Source organism: Sus scrofa, chromosome 3 (assembly GCF_000003025.6).
Source record: "Sus scrofa isolate TJ Tabasco breed Duroc chromosome 3, Sscrofa11.1, whole genome shotgun sequence".
NCBI lineage: Eukaryota > Metazoa > Chordata > Mammalia > Artiodactyla > Suidae > Sus > Sus scrofa.
The window spans coordinates 4684623-4700485 of record NC_010445.4 but is presented as its reverse complement, the minus strand read 5'-3'; the positions used below and the strand labels follow the sequence as shown (position 1 = coordinate 4700485).

At 60.4% G+C, this 15863-nt stretch overlaps 1 protein-coding gene across 1 annotated transcript in view; it reads right to left on the bottom strand.

The window, feature by feature from the left end:
* Window positions 665–15863, bottom strand: part of GRID2IP (Grid2 interacting protein) — a 32540-nt gene continuing 17341 nt past the window's right edge. The window contains 19 exon segments of the mRNA XM_021086075.1: window positions 665–1868; window positions 2100–2264; window positions 2903–3021; window positions 3109–3238; window positions 4071–4157; window positions 4267–4422; window positions 4739–4935; window positions 5439–5516; window positions 6243–6330; window positions 8147–8423; window positions 8425–8561; window positions 8848–9203; window positions 9950–10067; window positions 10244–10341; window positions 10557–10694; window positions 11178–11332; window positions 12448–12631; window positions 12915–13009; window positions 13617–13686. Coding sequence (XP_020941734.1) covers window positions 1797–1868; window positions 2100–2264; window positions 2903–3021; window positions 3109–3238; window positions 4071–4157; window positions 4267–4422; window positions 4739–4935; window positions 5439–5516; window positions 6243–6330; window positions 8147–8423; window positions 8425–8561; window positions 8848–9203; window positions 9950–10067; window positions 10244–10341; window positions 10557–10694; window positions 11178–11332; window positions 12448–12631; window positions 12915–13009; window positions 13617–13686 — 2720 coding nt within the window. The 3' untranslated portion in view covers window positions 665–1796.

Here is a 15863-nt window from a genome sequence, read left to right as displayed (position 1 = left end):
CACTGCAGATGTCTCTGGAAGAAAGGGAAGGGAAGAGGCAACTGGAAGCCACCTAACCCAGGATGTGTCACCTGGAGAAGGAAAAGGATGAAACCAAGAGGCGGGACGCCCCCAGCGCCCCCCCTGCTCCGTATCCAGGTGACTCACTCATCTCTCCCCTACCCTCACCAGGGGCTCCAGACACGTGTAAAACTGATTCCGGGATCCCAAGTGTGTCCCAGATTGTGTTACTGGCCCTAAGCCTGCCCTGCTCAAACTTTCTGTTCCGGGGGAGTCATCACCACCCACACGGGGGACAAACCTGGCCCCCAGCCACCAAATCCTGCTCATCCACCACCTAAACGTCTCCCTGGTCCCTCTGCCTTGATGTCCCCCATCCCACTCCCAGACTCGCCACCTTTTTTTTTTTTTTTGTCTTTTTGCAATTTCTAGGGCTGCTCTCGTGGCATATGGAGGTTCCCAGGCTAGGGGTCCAATCGGAGCTGTAGCCACTGGCCTACGCCAGAGCCACAGCGACGCGGGATCTGAGCCATATCTGCAACCTACACCACAGCTCATAGAAACTCAGGATCCTTAACCCACTGAGCAAGGCCAGGGATCGAACCCACAACCTCATGGTTCCTAGTCGGATTCATTAACCACTGAGCCATGACGGGAACTCCCAGACTCCCCACTTTTTTATTTATTTATTTATTTTTTTGTCTTGTTGCCATTTCTTGGGCCGCTCCCATGGCATATGGAGGTTCCCAGGCTAGGGGTCGAATCGGAGCCGTAGCCACCGGCCTACGCCAGAGCCACAGCAACGCGGGATCCGAGCCGCGTCTGCAACCTACACCACAGCTCACGGCAACACCAGATCTTTTAACCCACTGAGCAAGGCCAGGGATCGAACCCAAAACCTCTTCGTTCCTAGTCGGATTCGTTAACCACTGAGCCACGACGGGAACTCCCCAGACTCCCCACTTTTAAGTGATCACTTCTAAACTGGGTTTAAGTTTTTCTGCTGGAATAAAAACCTCAGTTCTGCCATGGGGCATAGAGGGTTCCTCTTGATCCTTCCTATACCTCTGCCCAGCTTCTCTCCTCCTGCCTTGCTTCTGGGCCGCAGCAAACACAAGTTTTTTCCAGTTTCCAAGACCCAGCCTAAGGGATGGCCCACCCCCTGCCCCGCCCCCCAGGTCCCCGTCTTTGGGTCTCTTCTTCCAGCCTTCCTGTGTTCTTCCAAACAGCCCCCAGAGGACCCAGCTGGGTGAGAGACCCCCCGCCCCCGGCCTTATCGTGCCCAGCGCTGTGGCATGTTCAAGGGCGTTTGCCTCCCCCAGGGTCCGAGGTCTGTGGGTTTGAGTCCCGGGGGTGTCTCCTGGGCCCACTCCCAGCCGGCTCAGGGAAGGTTCGGACATCCTTCCTGGGGGCCAGGCACACTCTGTCACATCGCAATCCACCCACTGGTGGGAGAGCCCCCTCCCTGGGACCCCGATGTCCGAAGGGCTCCTGGGTGTGAGGGGGGAGGGGCAAGGCGCAGGAAGGGCTAGGTGGCGTGTGGTTCGCACTTCCGGGGAGTGGGTGCATTGGCTCCCACCCTATGCCCCCAATGCTCAGAGGCCCTGGCTTGGCCCCGAGAAGGGGACCCCAGCAGATCCCCGCACCATCGCGGTCAAAGCTTGCCGGCTGAGGTAGCTGGAGATGCCTGCATGGCTGGGCCCCTCTCCCGCATCCGGGCTGCTCTGGGCCTGGGCGACCCTCTGGGGCGCAGCCTTCGGAGTCCGTCTCCGCGCTCAGGCCACAGAGGACCACCGTCACCAGGCCAGGGGCGAAACCATCCCCGAGCTGCGCATGCCCTCCCCAGCCTGCAGGTCGCTGAGCGCTCGCTGGGGAGGGAGGAACACGTGCGGAGGGGCTCGGTCAGTGGTCCTGGGAGCCCCCACCCCCTCCTGGCCTGTCTCCCTTCCCCACCTCAATCACCAGGGCAGAGACCACGGCAGGGAACATGTCACTCGCTGGGGCCCCTTTCCTACCCCTGGCTTCACCGAGGACCCCCTCACTTGACCTCTAGCCCCGCCCTCAGCTGGGGGCCCGTGTGGGCTCCCACCATGGCTCACCTCGAACTTGCTCATGAACTCTGCAAAGATGCCGAAGAAGGCCTCGGAAGTGGTGGCTTTGGAGTCCTCTCCAAAGAAGGCCAGCGCTTTGCCCAGCTCCTCCATGGCCTCGTGCTGCAGCCCGTCCAGCGCCCGCAGCACCGGCTGGGCCGTCTCCAGGAAGGACTGGAGGGCCTCGGTTAAGGAACCTGCACCAGGTCCCCAGGCGGTGACCCAAGACGGTCTGCCCGACTCCAGTCTGCCCCAGGCCCTCTGCCCACACGGGACCCAGCCACTGCCCTCCAAGCCCGGTCTGAACCTGTCACAGCCCGGCCTCAGGCCTTTCACTTGCTCCTCTGCAGGGCAGCCTCTCTTCTCACCCAGCTCCGCTCAGATGCCGACACTCTCTCTTCCCCAGAGGAGCCCCTCGTCACTCTCCAGGCCTCTCCCCTTTTCTATAGCATTTGTCACTCTGTGCTCCGTGGGGATACTGCCCTCTCCTGACTGCCTTTGGCTGGCCAGGCCTGACCGGCCTCTCCTTGTATCTGGTGATTTAAGTCTCGGCTCTTCTGCCCCCGAGGACAGATGGGGCAAAGACCAAGCAAAAACCTCCTTCTCCACTGCGCACAGACTAGGCATAAGTGCTTGGATTCTAAATGACCCAAGATGGATCCTCTTCCAGAACCTCTGGACCCACAGCAGCCTCTGCCCAGAATCTCCACTGGGACACGGCGGGATCTGCACTGGCCACTAGAGCGCTAGCCAGCTCTCCCTGACCACCACAGGGTCCACTGTGGTGCTGGGACAGGCTGCCCGGAGGATACCGCCATGACCACGGCAAACTTGTCCTCGCTGGAGGGGGACATGCTCTGGCAGGCGGCCTGTATCTCACCGATGGTGCCATGGAGGTCCGCCAGGTCACTGGTCAGGGCCCGCTGGTTCACTGTAGGGACGGTGACAGCGCCTCATGGGGCTGCCTTCGCAGCCGGGATGGCGGTGCCTCTGCCCCCCACCCGTCCACCCAGCCTACCTTTGGCAGCCAGGGGCACGGTGGGCAGGTCCTGAGCAAAGCCCAGGAGTTCGGGGAAGTGCTGGCTCAGCGATTTGGCAAGGATGTGCAGGAAGGTGGACTTCCCGTCCACTGTCTTGGTGGAGTTCAGCTGCAAGGCCGACACACACCCTCCTCAAGGACCCCATCACACGGCAGGTCACACAGGCTCAGGTACCCTCAGGCCGGCTTCCCCTGGGCCGTGGGGTCAATCCCCACCCCCGACACTCTCCAGCTCCAAAGCGCATGAACCAAGGGCTAGCATTCCTTCCTTTGAAGCTCTTCTCTGCTGGGATGCCACAGGCCCGACCCCTGGCTCAGACCCTTGAGACCTCAGGAACCAAGCTCCCAGCCCCCGGCTAGGGGGGGCCTCGGGGTTTTTCCGTCCTTGTGAGTTTACCCTAGTCAGCAGATAGAGCCCCGATTCTCTAACCCCAGAGGGGAGCATCACCCACAGAGCTTCCCTTTTGTGGTTTTCTGGAACCACCTGTGGCCCATCTGAGCCTCAGACATCCTAAACCACTCATATTGACAGTTGGAGTTATTCTTCCTTTTAAAAGCGACCAAAGGTGTCCCAAGGAAAAGTCCCAGAAACACTGGGGGAAGGCCGCGTATTTGAGCTGGGCTTTCTCTGATCCCAGACCTTCCTGGGGTAGGACTGGCCTGACAGTAGTGCTGGTGCTGAGGGCACAGAAGGTACCTAGCAGCTGGGACTCTCCCCTTCCTGCTGGAGCCTCCCCTGCCTGCCCTCCCCCTCCCCCACCACTCCATGTTCCCAGATCTTGAGGCTTGGCTTGGAGAAGTCATCTTGCCCCCCTAACCCCTCAATACCCACACTTTGCTTCTGTTATATCCTGGTCTGCGGGCAGCCAGCTCTTCCTCCTGGGGGAAGGGCCTCAGTGGTGGAACAAAGGAACCGATTACTGCCCCACTGGCCCCCTCACCTCCGTCAGGAAGTTGATCTTGAAGCCCGTGGTCTTGTTGGTTTTGGGCTGCCCATCGTTGAGATAGTTGCCCATGGCCAACACAAACTGTGGAGAGAAAAGTGGACAGGTCCCTTCCAGGTCCTACCCCACTCTCAGGATGGGCTTCCAGGCTGGAAGCCCCAGGGGACAGAGGGGCAGGTAGAGTGGCCCTGACCTCCAGGATCTTGGCGAGCTTCCGGCTGTTCTTGAGCTCGAGGGAGGCCTGCCGCAAGCATTCCAGGCTGCCCCGGATCTCTTCCGTCTTCTCCTGCAGGGTGGCCTGGAAGTGGAGGCTGCGCAGGCGGGTCTTGTATTCGGGAACCGAGAGCATCTGCCACAAAGGCAGAGCCGGGATTCACCCATCCCGCCGGGAGACCCACTGCCCCAGGGCAGCCGCGGGTAGGGGTCAGTGGGCTGCCCGGTATTCCCTCAGGAAAAAGAAGCACAACCTCTAGGGGGCACCCTCATCCTGTCTACCTCGGACCTCGAGTGAGAATCGGCCGTTAAAGGTGTAAAACCGGGACTCAGGTGTGAGCGCGGTGGCGGGAGGAGAGCTAGACCCACGCACGAAGCGAGAGCCTGAAAGAGGAGGCCGAGGCCGGGGGTCAGCGGTCCCCGACCCCGCGCAGGGGTCACGGCCGCAGCACCTGCAGGACGAACTGGTCCGGCTCGCTGAGGCGGCCGGGCGCCTCGCGGAAGGCCTGGTAGCGTTGCTCTTCGTCGGCGTCGGGCGCGAAGAGCAGCAGCTGCGCCAAGTGCGCGGGCTCCAGGCGCCGGGGCTCCATGCTCATGAGCACCTGCCGCAGCTCCGCGGGGCTCAGCTTCAGATGCGCCAGCAGGATGGCTGCGGGGGGGTGGGGGGTGGCGAGGGTGAGCCGGGGCGGGGCCCGGGCGGAGAGGGGGCGTGGCTTCGAGGTCCAGCCTGGCTACCGTAGGGTGGAGACGCGGCCTGGGGTGGCAAGGAACCGGGGCGGGGCAGGAGCCAGCCCGGAGGTGGAGAGGGTCCTCCCTGCGGCCAATTAAAGGGCGAGGGAAAGGTTCTGGAAGCCACAGACCTAGAACGGAGTGGGGCCTGCGGAGGCGGGGCCGGGGAACTAGGAGGAGTCCTGAGAGGGGGTGAATAGAGGATGCGGCCGGAGGCGGGGCCAGAACTGCGGAGCCAATTACAGCACGAGGGCTGGGACTGGGGGTGGAGCCAAGCCCTGCACGTGGGCCTGGCCTGGCTGGGTGTTGGAGGTTCCCAAGGCCTAATCGCCATCAACCACCAGGGTGGATCCGAGGCTCTGCCACCCACAGGAAGGGTCGCGTCCTGCCCCCCACAACCCCTGGACATCCCCAGCCCCTCACAGGTGTTGTAGGCCTTCTTGTGGGAAAGGATCTCCACAACCTCCTTCTTCCTGAAGGGTTCAGGCCCGGGCACCGGCTCTGGAAGGAAAACTGATGGTTTAATGAGGGGAGGCTAGGCTATGGCTGTGGTGCTGGCCTAGGAGGGGTGTGTGGCCAGGGCCCCCTGCCCATGGACGCGACTGAGTCAGCTCCAGGTGTCCAAACTCCCCTCACTCCTCAGCCTCCTACTCATGGAGTCTGGGGTCCAGGCTCCCACACTGTGTGCGGCGTGTGCGTGTGTCCGTCCCTGTCCTCTCTTCTCTGAGCTGCCCCGAAAGGAGAACCAACCACCTCTGGACCCCGAAGAAGTTTTCTGGATGGACAATGGCCTTTCTCCTCCATCTATCCCTGGCTGCCTGGGCACCGCCCCCCAACAACCACAGAGAGATACTCAGAAAGGGTCAAGGGGAGAGACTGGAAGGGTATCTGCTTTATTCCGTCCACCTTATTCTGGTCGTGTGACTGAGCAAATTGCCTAGCCTCTCTGTGCTTCCTCTGCAGGAGGCTGGACACTCACAGTGCCCGCTTTATAGGGCTGTCATGGACTGACTGAGAAACAAGGATCTCTGGCATTTGGCAAGCGTGCAGCCAATGCCAGCTAGTATTAGCTCCATTTTGGGGTGGGAAAACCGAGGCTCTAAGAAGTTAAATAACTCAGGAACACGGTAAGTCAAGGGCAGTCCATGCAGACCTCGGGGACCCAAGCCCTGGGACACCGCAGAGGACCTGGTATCTGGGTTCCCCCAGGGCCCTCAGGCCACTCACTTGCAGGTTTCTGGGTGCCAAAGTGGAGCTCCAGGTCGAGGTACTTCACCATGTCGCTCAGCTTATCGTAGTCAGAGTCTTCCCCAAGCTGCAGGGGAGGGCCAGGTTCAGGGTGAGGACGAGCGCTGGCAGGCGGACTGCCCTCCCCTCCCCCTCCCCCTCTAAGGGCTGCCCTGGGAGCTCCCGGAGGGAGAGCCTCCTTCTGGCCCTGGGATAAACCCGGGGAGGGAGGAGACTGCAGGAGAAGCTAGATCATCCAGGTTATTGGCTCTGCTTGCGGCCAACAACACACACACTTGGACCCGCTCTGTGCAGAAGCCAGCAGGTCGCGTTGGCGCAGGGGGCAGAGGGGCTGGAAAGGGGCTGCAGCCAACCAAGGAGGGGACTGGGTCTGTTTTGAGGTGTCCTTTGCTGGGATCGAGTTCACCAGAGCTACCCGGGGTCCCCGATGCTGGGAAACTGAAGCAGGCAAATGCCAGAGGCTAGGAACTGGGCCACTGGCTGTGACGAATGTTCCAGATGGGAGAGGACAATCAAGAAGGGCCACGTGGGGCGCGGATAGGGGGTGAGGATGGGGTGGCTGCCGCAAAGAGATCCCAAGGGGAAGGACAGGCGGAGAAACAAAATGTCATAACGTGGCTGCAGGGCAGAGACACCTGGTGTGGACTTGGACTTGGCCAGATGTGTGACCTCTGTCCCTGAGTCCACCTTCAGAAGGACCCTTCTGGAAAGCAAGGCTTGAAAGCCTATCTGAGGCTGGTGGGAGTGAGGTGTCCAGGGACCCAGTGGGTCCTTGTTTGTGCCTTTATCCTGCCCAGCATCCTTCTCAGCAGCCTAGAACTGGGGGAAGGTTCCCTGGAGGTGCAGGCTGACGCCAACTTGCCTGGGAAGGCAGGAGACAGAAACGGGACCCAGGAGGTGGCAATGGGAACAAATGGCAAGCATGCCCCAACAGAGTGGGGCTACATGGGAGGCCATGCTATTGGTCCCAAGCAAAGGAAGGGACGAGGGTGGAGGATGAAGTGGGAGTGAGCACTGAGAAGGGCCGCTCCGGAAGTGGAGCGTTCCCAGGCCATATTACAAGGAGTATGACTTGCAGGTCAAAGGAGATGAGAGCCCTGTTTTCTCCTCTGAGCTGATGAAGCCCCACTGGGAGTTCCATTGGGGGCCTGCCCTTTGACAGACGGTGGGGCTAGAAACTACATCCTGGGGAAATGACCTAAAGAACAGGTGAACACGGCTCCTCTGACAGGCTGGTTGGTCTGTAGATGAGGAGATAAACTTGCTCTGCCTGGTTCCAAAGGGCAGGACAGAAAGCGGGCGTGGGAATCTTGGCGAGGCAAGATTTCGGAGCAGTATAAGGATGGATGATGAAAAACTGTCTAGTGAGGAAAGCAATGCCCTTCGCTGGCGGGGTTCAAGTGTACATGGGCAGTGTTGTGTGGGAGGAAATTCAAGCGTCAAAGTGACAGGGTGGGGGCTGGTGTGCAAGGGTTTGGATCAGTTGCCCTTTGAAGAATCTTTGGGTCTTGGATCCTGTGAATAAACTATGGTAGGATGTCAGACACTTCAAAGGCCTGGATTCTTGAACCATAGGTCCTTCTCTCGGCCCTAAGAGCTTAAGGGAACTATTAAAATCTCAGAAATGATAGGTTTCACAGGTGAGAGTGGTGCGATTTCTGGGTGTCCCCAGCCTGTCATTGCCTGAGGGACTCAGACTGGGCTTCGATGCCAAGGCTGGCTGTGTCCATGGGCCGGGCCTTCATTCATCCTCTGCCCGGGACGGGGAGGACCAAAGGATGGGAGCTGAAGTTGGAAGAGGCCTGCAGATGGGTTTGCTCCTCGCCGCTGCTGCCCAAGCCATTTCCCCAGTGCGCAGCACTCCCAGTCCCCAGGTCACCTACCTGACCCCAGATGGTGCCTTCTGAGTTCTCCACCTGCTCCCACCGCAGGCGCTTGACGCTCATGTGGCTGGTCTCACTGCGGCGGTGGCCCAGGCCCCGGGACAGCATGGGGGGTGCACAGGGGACAGGTGGGGGCAGGGGTGGTGGGGGCGGTGGAGGGACTGGGTGACTGAGCTGGGTGAGGGGCTTGGCCAGCGTCGGAGCGGGGCCCCGGGGGCCGTCGGGGGTGCGGGAGCTGGGCTTGGGGTCATGGAAGGGCAGGGGTGGGGGGGTGGGGGCTGAGCGGGGGCGGGGGGATGTGGTCGGAGATGGAGGAGTAGGTCAGGGAGCTGCCTTCTTCGCTGCTGCTGATACACTCGCTGGCACTGCTCCTCTCGTTGGTGACAAAGCTGCCCTGGTCGTCATGGAAGCTCATCTGTGCAGACAGAGCAAGGTGAGGGGGGCCAGGGGCCAGGGAGACCGAATGCAGGGTGGGGAAGAGGGGACAGCCTGGGGCGGGAGCAGGGGGGAACCTTGAGACAGGGCGTACGGGGTGGCCTGGGGGAGGAGAGCCAAGGGTGGGAGAGCTCAGGCCAGGCGGTGGGGGATCCTGGGACAGGTCCCAGGATGGACTGGGGCTGGGAGGGGGAGCCCAGGGCAGACACGCAGGGCGGCAGGCCTCGCGTAGGCCCCCACGCCCTCCGCCCTGCCGGCACGCCCACCTCTTCGTAGTCATTCTCGGGGCTCAGAAAATCGTCCACGATGGTGACCCGGGGGCCCAGCTGCTCACTCAGCGCGTCCAGGAAGCGGTCAGTATCCCGGCTCCGCACCGGGCGGGAGAAGGTGAAGAGCTTCCTGCGGCTGGGAGGGCGGCCAGGGTCTGGGCTCGGGGGGCTGTCGGAGCAGACAGGCCCGGGGCCCGGCTGTGGGGAGGGCGCCCTGCTGCTGTCCAGGCTGGCGTAGGGGTGGGACTCGGAGCTGCTGGGGGAGGCCAGGCCCTCTGAGCACAGCGGGTAGTAGCAGGGGGAGGGCAGGAGCTGCTCACTGGGCCATGAGACGCTGGACAGGTTCCTGGGCCCTGGGGGGAGAGGGCGGAGCATGAGGCCCCCTCCTCAGGCAGTGCCTGGGTCCAGCTGTAGGCTGGCGGGGGCCCGGGGCAGGTTGGCTCTGGGTCCCCGGGCACCTTTCTTTTCCGCTCTGGACACAGCGAAGTAAGACTCTGGGTGTCTCTGCCTCCCCAGGGTGTCCGAAGGCCAGAGTGAGCAGGTGCAAGCCCTGCTCAGCCCCAGGACAGGCAGACCCCAGCTCATCTTGGAAAGGCTACCAGGGTCCCACACGGGACCCTGTGAACACAAATCAAGGGTGAGGGGTTTCCAGACCCCAGACCAAAGGTCACAGGGCACCTTCCACACCCAGCAGACTCTTGGCTCTTGGGAGCATCACCCAGCTGGCTTCTAAATGGCAGAGAAATCGTCATGTGTGTCTGAGAGCAACCATCTTCCCAGCTGTGCCATTCACAGAGCAAGGCATGCACTTGACAGTTTATCCAACAACTACGTACTAACTTGGGGACTTCTGTGGAGGCGGACCTCTGCTTTTCTAAATCCACAGCACTGATGACATCACAGGGGACATGGGGAGGGGGCAGGACAACCTGACCTTGATGGTCCCTAGCCGTGGAGGCTGCTGGGGTTCCCCACCATTAAGGCCCATGGGCTGGGAGCAAAAAGGAGGGTTCCAGGGGTATGCCTGGAGGTGGGGAATGCCCAGACAGGAGGCCAGAGGTCAGTGCTGCCCTCAGGAGCCCCGGCTGGTGAGCCCTACCTGCTGTGCCCGCCGTGCTGGGCACCGGCGGGGAGGCTCGGGATCTGGAGGTTGTCCCCATCTTCCCTTTGAAGCTGCTGCTCAGTCGGGACTCCAGCTCTGCATAGACAGCCGACATCTTTGGGGAGAGGAGGCAGGGATGAGTCCAGCCTGCCTCACCGTCCCCACAGGGCCCTGACACAGCCTCGGAGGCCAGGCCTGGTGGCCTGGAAGGCGGGGATCTGCCCCAGCAATAGGGATCCCCACTCCCAGCCCCCCAGTGACACCAAAAGCAAGACAGAGAGAAAGTCTCACCATCTTGGGGTTGGGGGTCTCGGGGAGGGATGTGCCGTCGCCCGCCTGGCGCTCGCCTGGGATCAGAGGAAGGGGCATGTCCGGGCAGTCGCTGGGACCTGCGGGAATCAGGAGGGGGGCTCTAGTGACTGCCGCTGAGCTCAAAGGCTCAGGCCCCTGGCCCAGAGGAAGGAGAAAGCCCTGCAAACTTGGGGGCCACCGCTCAGCCCACCCCCGGGGGATTTCTCTCCTCACCAAGTCCATTTCGCAGATGGGAAAACTGAGCCCTGCTCTCACCCTCCCGCCCCCTCCAGCCTTTCGGTCAGGGCCTCACCACAGCCGAGGCTGGCCTCCAGGCCCTGGGACCGCAGGCTGCGGCGGCACATGGAGGAGGCCCTCAGGGAGCTCCGCGGCTGGGGCTCGGGCACCGGCTCCGGCTCCGGCTCCAGGTCCAGTTCGGGCTCCGGCTCTGCTGTGGGACACGAAGGGAGGTGGGCCCCTTATCTCTCAGCCCGATGCCGGGAGGGGGAGGGCAGCGATCAGGGAGCCCCCGCCCCGCGTGGCTCTAGGACGGCTGGCCAGCGGGAAGCCTGGGGTGAGAAACCGGGCGCCGGGCACAAGGGGAGCAGGGGCTGGTGCAAGCCTGACGCGGGAGGCCTGGCAGAGGTGGCCACACCCCCCAGGGCCCTTTCTCAAGATGAGAGCCTAGGACCCCAGGATTCCAAGGTCTCAACAGCCAGGCACTGCTGCCCATGGGGGCTTGTGGGGTGAGCTGGAAGGTTCCCGGTCAGGGCATCTGCTGCCCAGCCCGCGCCCTGAACGCAAACCCTCAACCCTCTCCAACAAACTGCGGGATCTGGTCTGAGGACCAGGGTCAGTGGGCGGGTCTGTGGGTGGGACAGGCGGGGGGGGGGTCTCCTCAGCCGGTGGCTGGGCAGGGGGCGAGGCCGCTCACCGGTCATGGCCGTGTAGCCCAGGAAGCAGGCGATTTTCTCCTGGCAGAGCTCCTGCTCCTCGTAAGTCAGCAGCTGGTAGATGAACTGCCAAAGGACCTGCTTGGCGGGCGTGTCGAGCACCGGGTAGACGTCGACGATGAGGGTGTCAATGGTCCTGGGGGGCGGGGGCAGGGGCAGGGGGCTCAGGACCCAGGGGTCCAGCACAGGGGGCCGGGGGGGGGCCAAGGGGGCGCTTCCAGGCCATAGGAGTCAGCCTCATACCCTTCCCCTCTTCCCAAGACAGAGACATGGGCAGGAAGGCAGGCTGGGCACACAGGCTGCCCGGATTCACATCCCGGCTCTGCCACTTACCAGCCAAGTGACCTTTCTCAAGTTACTGATTCCCTGTCTCAGTTTCCTCCTCTGTAAACTGGGATGTAAAAATAGCATCTAGCAGGAGTTTCCGCTGTGGTACAGTGGGTTAAAAATCTGACTGTAGTGGCTTCGGTCTCTGCAGAGGTGTGGGTTCAATCCCCAGCCCAGCGCAGTGGGGTTAGAAGATCCAGCGTGGCTGCAGCCGTGGCTCAGATTCAATACCTGGCCCTACACCACGGCCACAGCAACGCGGGATCTGAACCGCGTCTGCGACCTACACCAAAGCTCGCAGCAACGCCAGATCCTTAATCCACTGAGTGGGGCCAGGGATCGAACCCACGTCCTCATGGACACTAGTTGGGTTTTTAACCTGCTGACCCACAGTGGGAACTCCTAGGGCTTCTTTTTGAGGTGATGAAAATGTTCTAAAATTGATGTGAATATACTAAAAACCAGTGAGCTGTGCACTTACGTGGATGGATTATATGGTATGTGAATTATATTTCAACAAATATAAACAAACAAAAAAGAGAATGAACAGGTGATTGGCTTTGAATGGACCATAATGATGCCCCTCTGGGCTGAGAAGTGTGATAAAGGCTGCTGCTGAGATGCAACAAGAGAGACGCTGAACCAGCTCTACCAGGGCTGGGCTGGTGGCGAATGGCCACAGCCAGGTGAGGGTCTCACCAACGACGCTGCAGGGGGCCGCTGTCTGCTTCACTTTACAAAGGCTGTGACTTGCCCGGGTCACGTGGCTAGGAGGTTTCAGAGTCGGGGTTTGTGCTCAGGCAGCCCGATGGCCCCCCACCCTGGGGCCCCTTTGAGCCTCCCTCAGGAGACCTGGATGGTGAGTCTGGGGAGGATCCGGGGTCCACTCGGGGCACGTCCCCACCACCCCTCTGGCCTGGCCACCTGTGCTGGAAGAAGCTCTCCAGGGCCCGGCAGACGCCGTAGCGTTCAGGAGGCGTGAGCAGGTGCTCCAGCTGCTGGCTGAAGGTCCTCCCTTGGACCCGGATGCTGGACGGCAGGATCTCCGCCACCCACTGCAGGGAGGTGAGTGCCGACGACGGGTTGGGCGAATCCATAGAGTCAGAGTCTGCAGGGGCCACAGGAAGGAGAGGCACGGGTGACCCAGCGCCCCCAGGCCAGGAGCAGTTTCCCTGGCAGGTGGGGTCAGGGCCGCCTGAGCTGGGGTGAGTGCCAGGTGTTGGGAGGCAGACCAGGATGGAGGGAGAGCCGGGGCAGCATCCCTGAGGCTGCCCCTTTGGGGTTACAGCACCACTGGGGATGGAAGCTGCAGACTGGAGGGAAAGAAGTGTCTTCTGTAGACTCATAAAGCCCACCTGTGGCCACCCCAGCAGGGGCAGGGGGTGTCTCACCGCTGGCGAATGGGACGAGCCCCTCCTCCACCACGAGCGTGGGCATGGCCCCGCTGCCCTGCAGCATGGACACCACCTTGTCGTGGGAGCAGTTCCTGCCAAGCAGAGACGGCCCAGAAGGGCCTGACAGGGATGAGCCCCACCCACGGCCACCTGCCACACCTCGCCCTCCTGATGGTACAGGCCACACGGCAAGTCCACAGCTGGGCCAGGACTCGAAGCCCAGCTGCTCACCAATCTCTTCTGCATGAATGAAGAGAATGACATGGGGGAATGACAGGCCCAGGGCCAGCTGGATACTTCTGGGTACAGAAGAGGTCGTGCTCATGGCACCCTTGGGAAGGCCCCCCCCCCCTTAAGGGCAAGACACACACGATCCATCCAAGTCTGTGTCTGCTCCATGGAGGTAGGGTATTTCCCGGTTAGAGGGATTAACTGGGAGTTCCCTGGTGGCCAAGTGGTTAAGGATCAGGCATGGTCAGTGCTGTGGCTCAGGTTCAATCCCTGGCCCGGGAAGTTCCACACACCATGGGTGGGGCCAAAAAACAAAAAAGAAAGACAAACTGACCTCCTGGAGAGGGTGGGGTTCAAGACTTTCCATGGGAAGAGGGACAGATGCTGACTCTGGGGACCATGGCCTGTGTCCCAAGAATAAGGAGGACTGTTTGCCACCAAGCTCTGGTGTCCCCAATAGCCTCTGACCTCATGTCCAGTCCGTTGAGGAAGAGGATCCGGTCACCTGACTTGAGGGAAGCATTGTCAGCTGGGCTCCCTGGAAGCAAGGAGGGAGGGTGTGGTCGGCAGAGCAGCCCCGCCCCCATGTCATTCTCCTGTTTTTCAGGCGAGATATGGGGTGGGTGGCAGAGGAGAGCCAGAGTCAAGCCAGCAGTGCCCACATTAGAGCCAGTGCCTCTCTGCTCCCAGCTGCTCTAAGCAGGGAGTGATCCCCGACGAGGGTGGGTGCGCCCAGGGTGCGACATGGACCACGGGTCAGCAGTGACGCATGCCACAGCAGTGATAATGCCAGCTCCCCAACCACTAGGCCACCGGGGAACTCCTAAAGGAAGGTGAGCAATATTTCCACAGCACCTGTGCACCCACCGGGGATCCCACTTCATACTCTATTCTCGGACCCTCATACAAAGGTCCACATTGCAGAGTCCTCTGTCCCTTTGTCACTAGGAGAAAATGTGTCTGTCTGGAGGGAGGCAGGCTCCTCCCTCAGGCTGGGAAACATGATGAATTAATCGTGTTTTCGATGCTTTGGCATCTTGGCGCCTTGCTGACACGGGAGGGCCAGCCAGTCTCTAGAGACGGGACGGGACTGGTCTGCCAGTGCACCTTTCGTGGGCAGAGGAGCCGATCCTAAGCCCAACACCCCGCCCACTCCTCCACAGGGCTCTCACCATCCCGCAGCCTTCATCGCCCCAGGGCCAGGTGCCAGACAGTTAGGGACAGGCTTTATGGTCCCTCTGAACTCATTCAAAATAGGTGATCCTAATTTGTACCGTAAAATGATTTAGAGCAGGGCAATTTTTACACCAGGCTCAAAAGTTACTATTGTATAAGAAGCAGTATTAATAGTCTGTCAAGTGTATTACAACACCCCTTTGCATTGTTTTTTTTTTTTTTTTTTTTGCTTTTTAGGGCTGTACTTGCAGCATAGGGAAGTTTCCAGGCTAGGGGCGGAAATGGAGCTGCAGCTGCCAGCCTATGCCACAGCCACAGCAATGTGGGATCCAAGCCATGTCTGCAACCTACACTACAGTTCACGGCAACACCAGATCCTAAACCCACTGAGTGAAGCCATGGATCAAACCCAAATCCTCAGGGATACCAGTCAGGTTTGTTACCCCTAAGCCACGATGGGAATGCCTTGTATGCTTTTCTGTTGGAATTTGTTCTCAACAACACTGTCTCTGACACTATTAATAGAGTTAAAACAAAAAACACTAGTTGATCCTAAACCTGCTTAGTTGGTTCACCCTGCCATTCCTTCCTGCAAAAACAAGCAAACCCGATAAAGGCTGTGTCCATGTTCTCCCCTTCCTCTGCCTCCTGACCGACCCTGGTGCTACGCTGTGTGGCCCTCTGGGGCATGGCACATGCCCCTTCCTTTTGGGAACTGTGGGTAACACACCATCGTTTTAATAGCAGTCATCTCCTGATCTGGTGACTTACCTGAATAAAACCCACATTTTCAGCCCATGGGAGCAGCTAATTCTTGCTCTTTGCCTTAATGGCCCATAGGGCCCGACCCAGTACCAGGTACCTGGAGACGGGGGAGCCGGTAAGTTTGCTCCTGCGGATATAGATTTTCTTTCTGCCCCTATCGTTAGTCATCACGCTAAATCTGATGTGGAAAGGATAGATGCCTCAATGGGATACACTCTCAGACTGTGAAGGGCTGGTCCTTTCCTGAGGCTGTGGGGACTGTCAGGAGAGGGAGGGCCATGATCACGGAGGGCTTCCTGGGAGAGAGGGGCTGGAGGGGGTCCTTTTCCTGGGACTGAAATGGGGGGAGGGAAGGGTGATGCTGATGAATCCAACATGGCCTCTCTGGAGGCTTGGGCTGGCCTGGGGTAGGAAGGCCAGCAGAGTAGTAGCAAGGCTTAAAGATCACGGGACCAGGAGTCAGGAGACCCTAGATTCTGGTCCTTGATGTGCCAGAGTCTCTCCAGACCTCAGTTTCCCCATGTGTAAAAGCTCCCATCAAAGCACCCATTTGGTTTCCTATGACAAGGGAGGCATGAAGTTACCAGCCTGGGGCTGGGTTGGGGAGAACAGCATCTCAGGCTACATGTGAGGGAGAGGCTGGGAGGTGGGGGTGGGGCCGGGGGGCGGGGACAGAAGAGCTGAAAGGGACAGATCCAAAGAGGAGAGATTGGCTATGTCTAGCCTCCACAAGGGTCCATAGCTTAGGGATGCCCAAATCCAAGAAGGACTGGG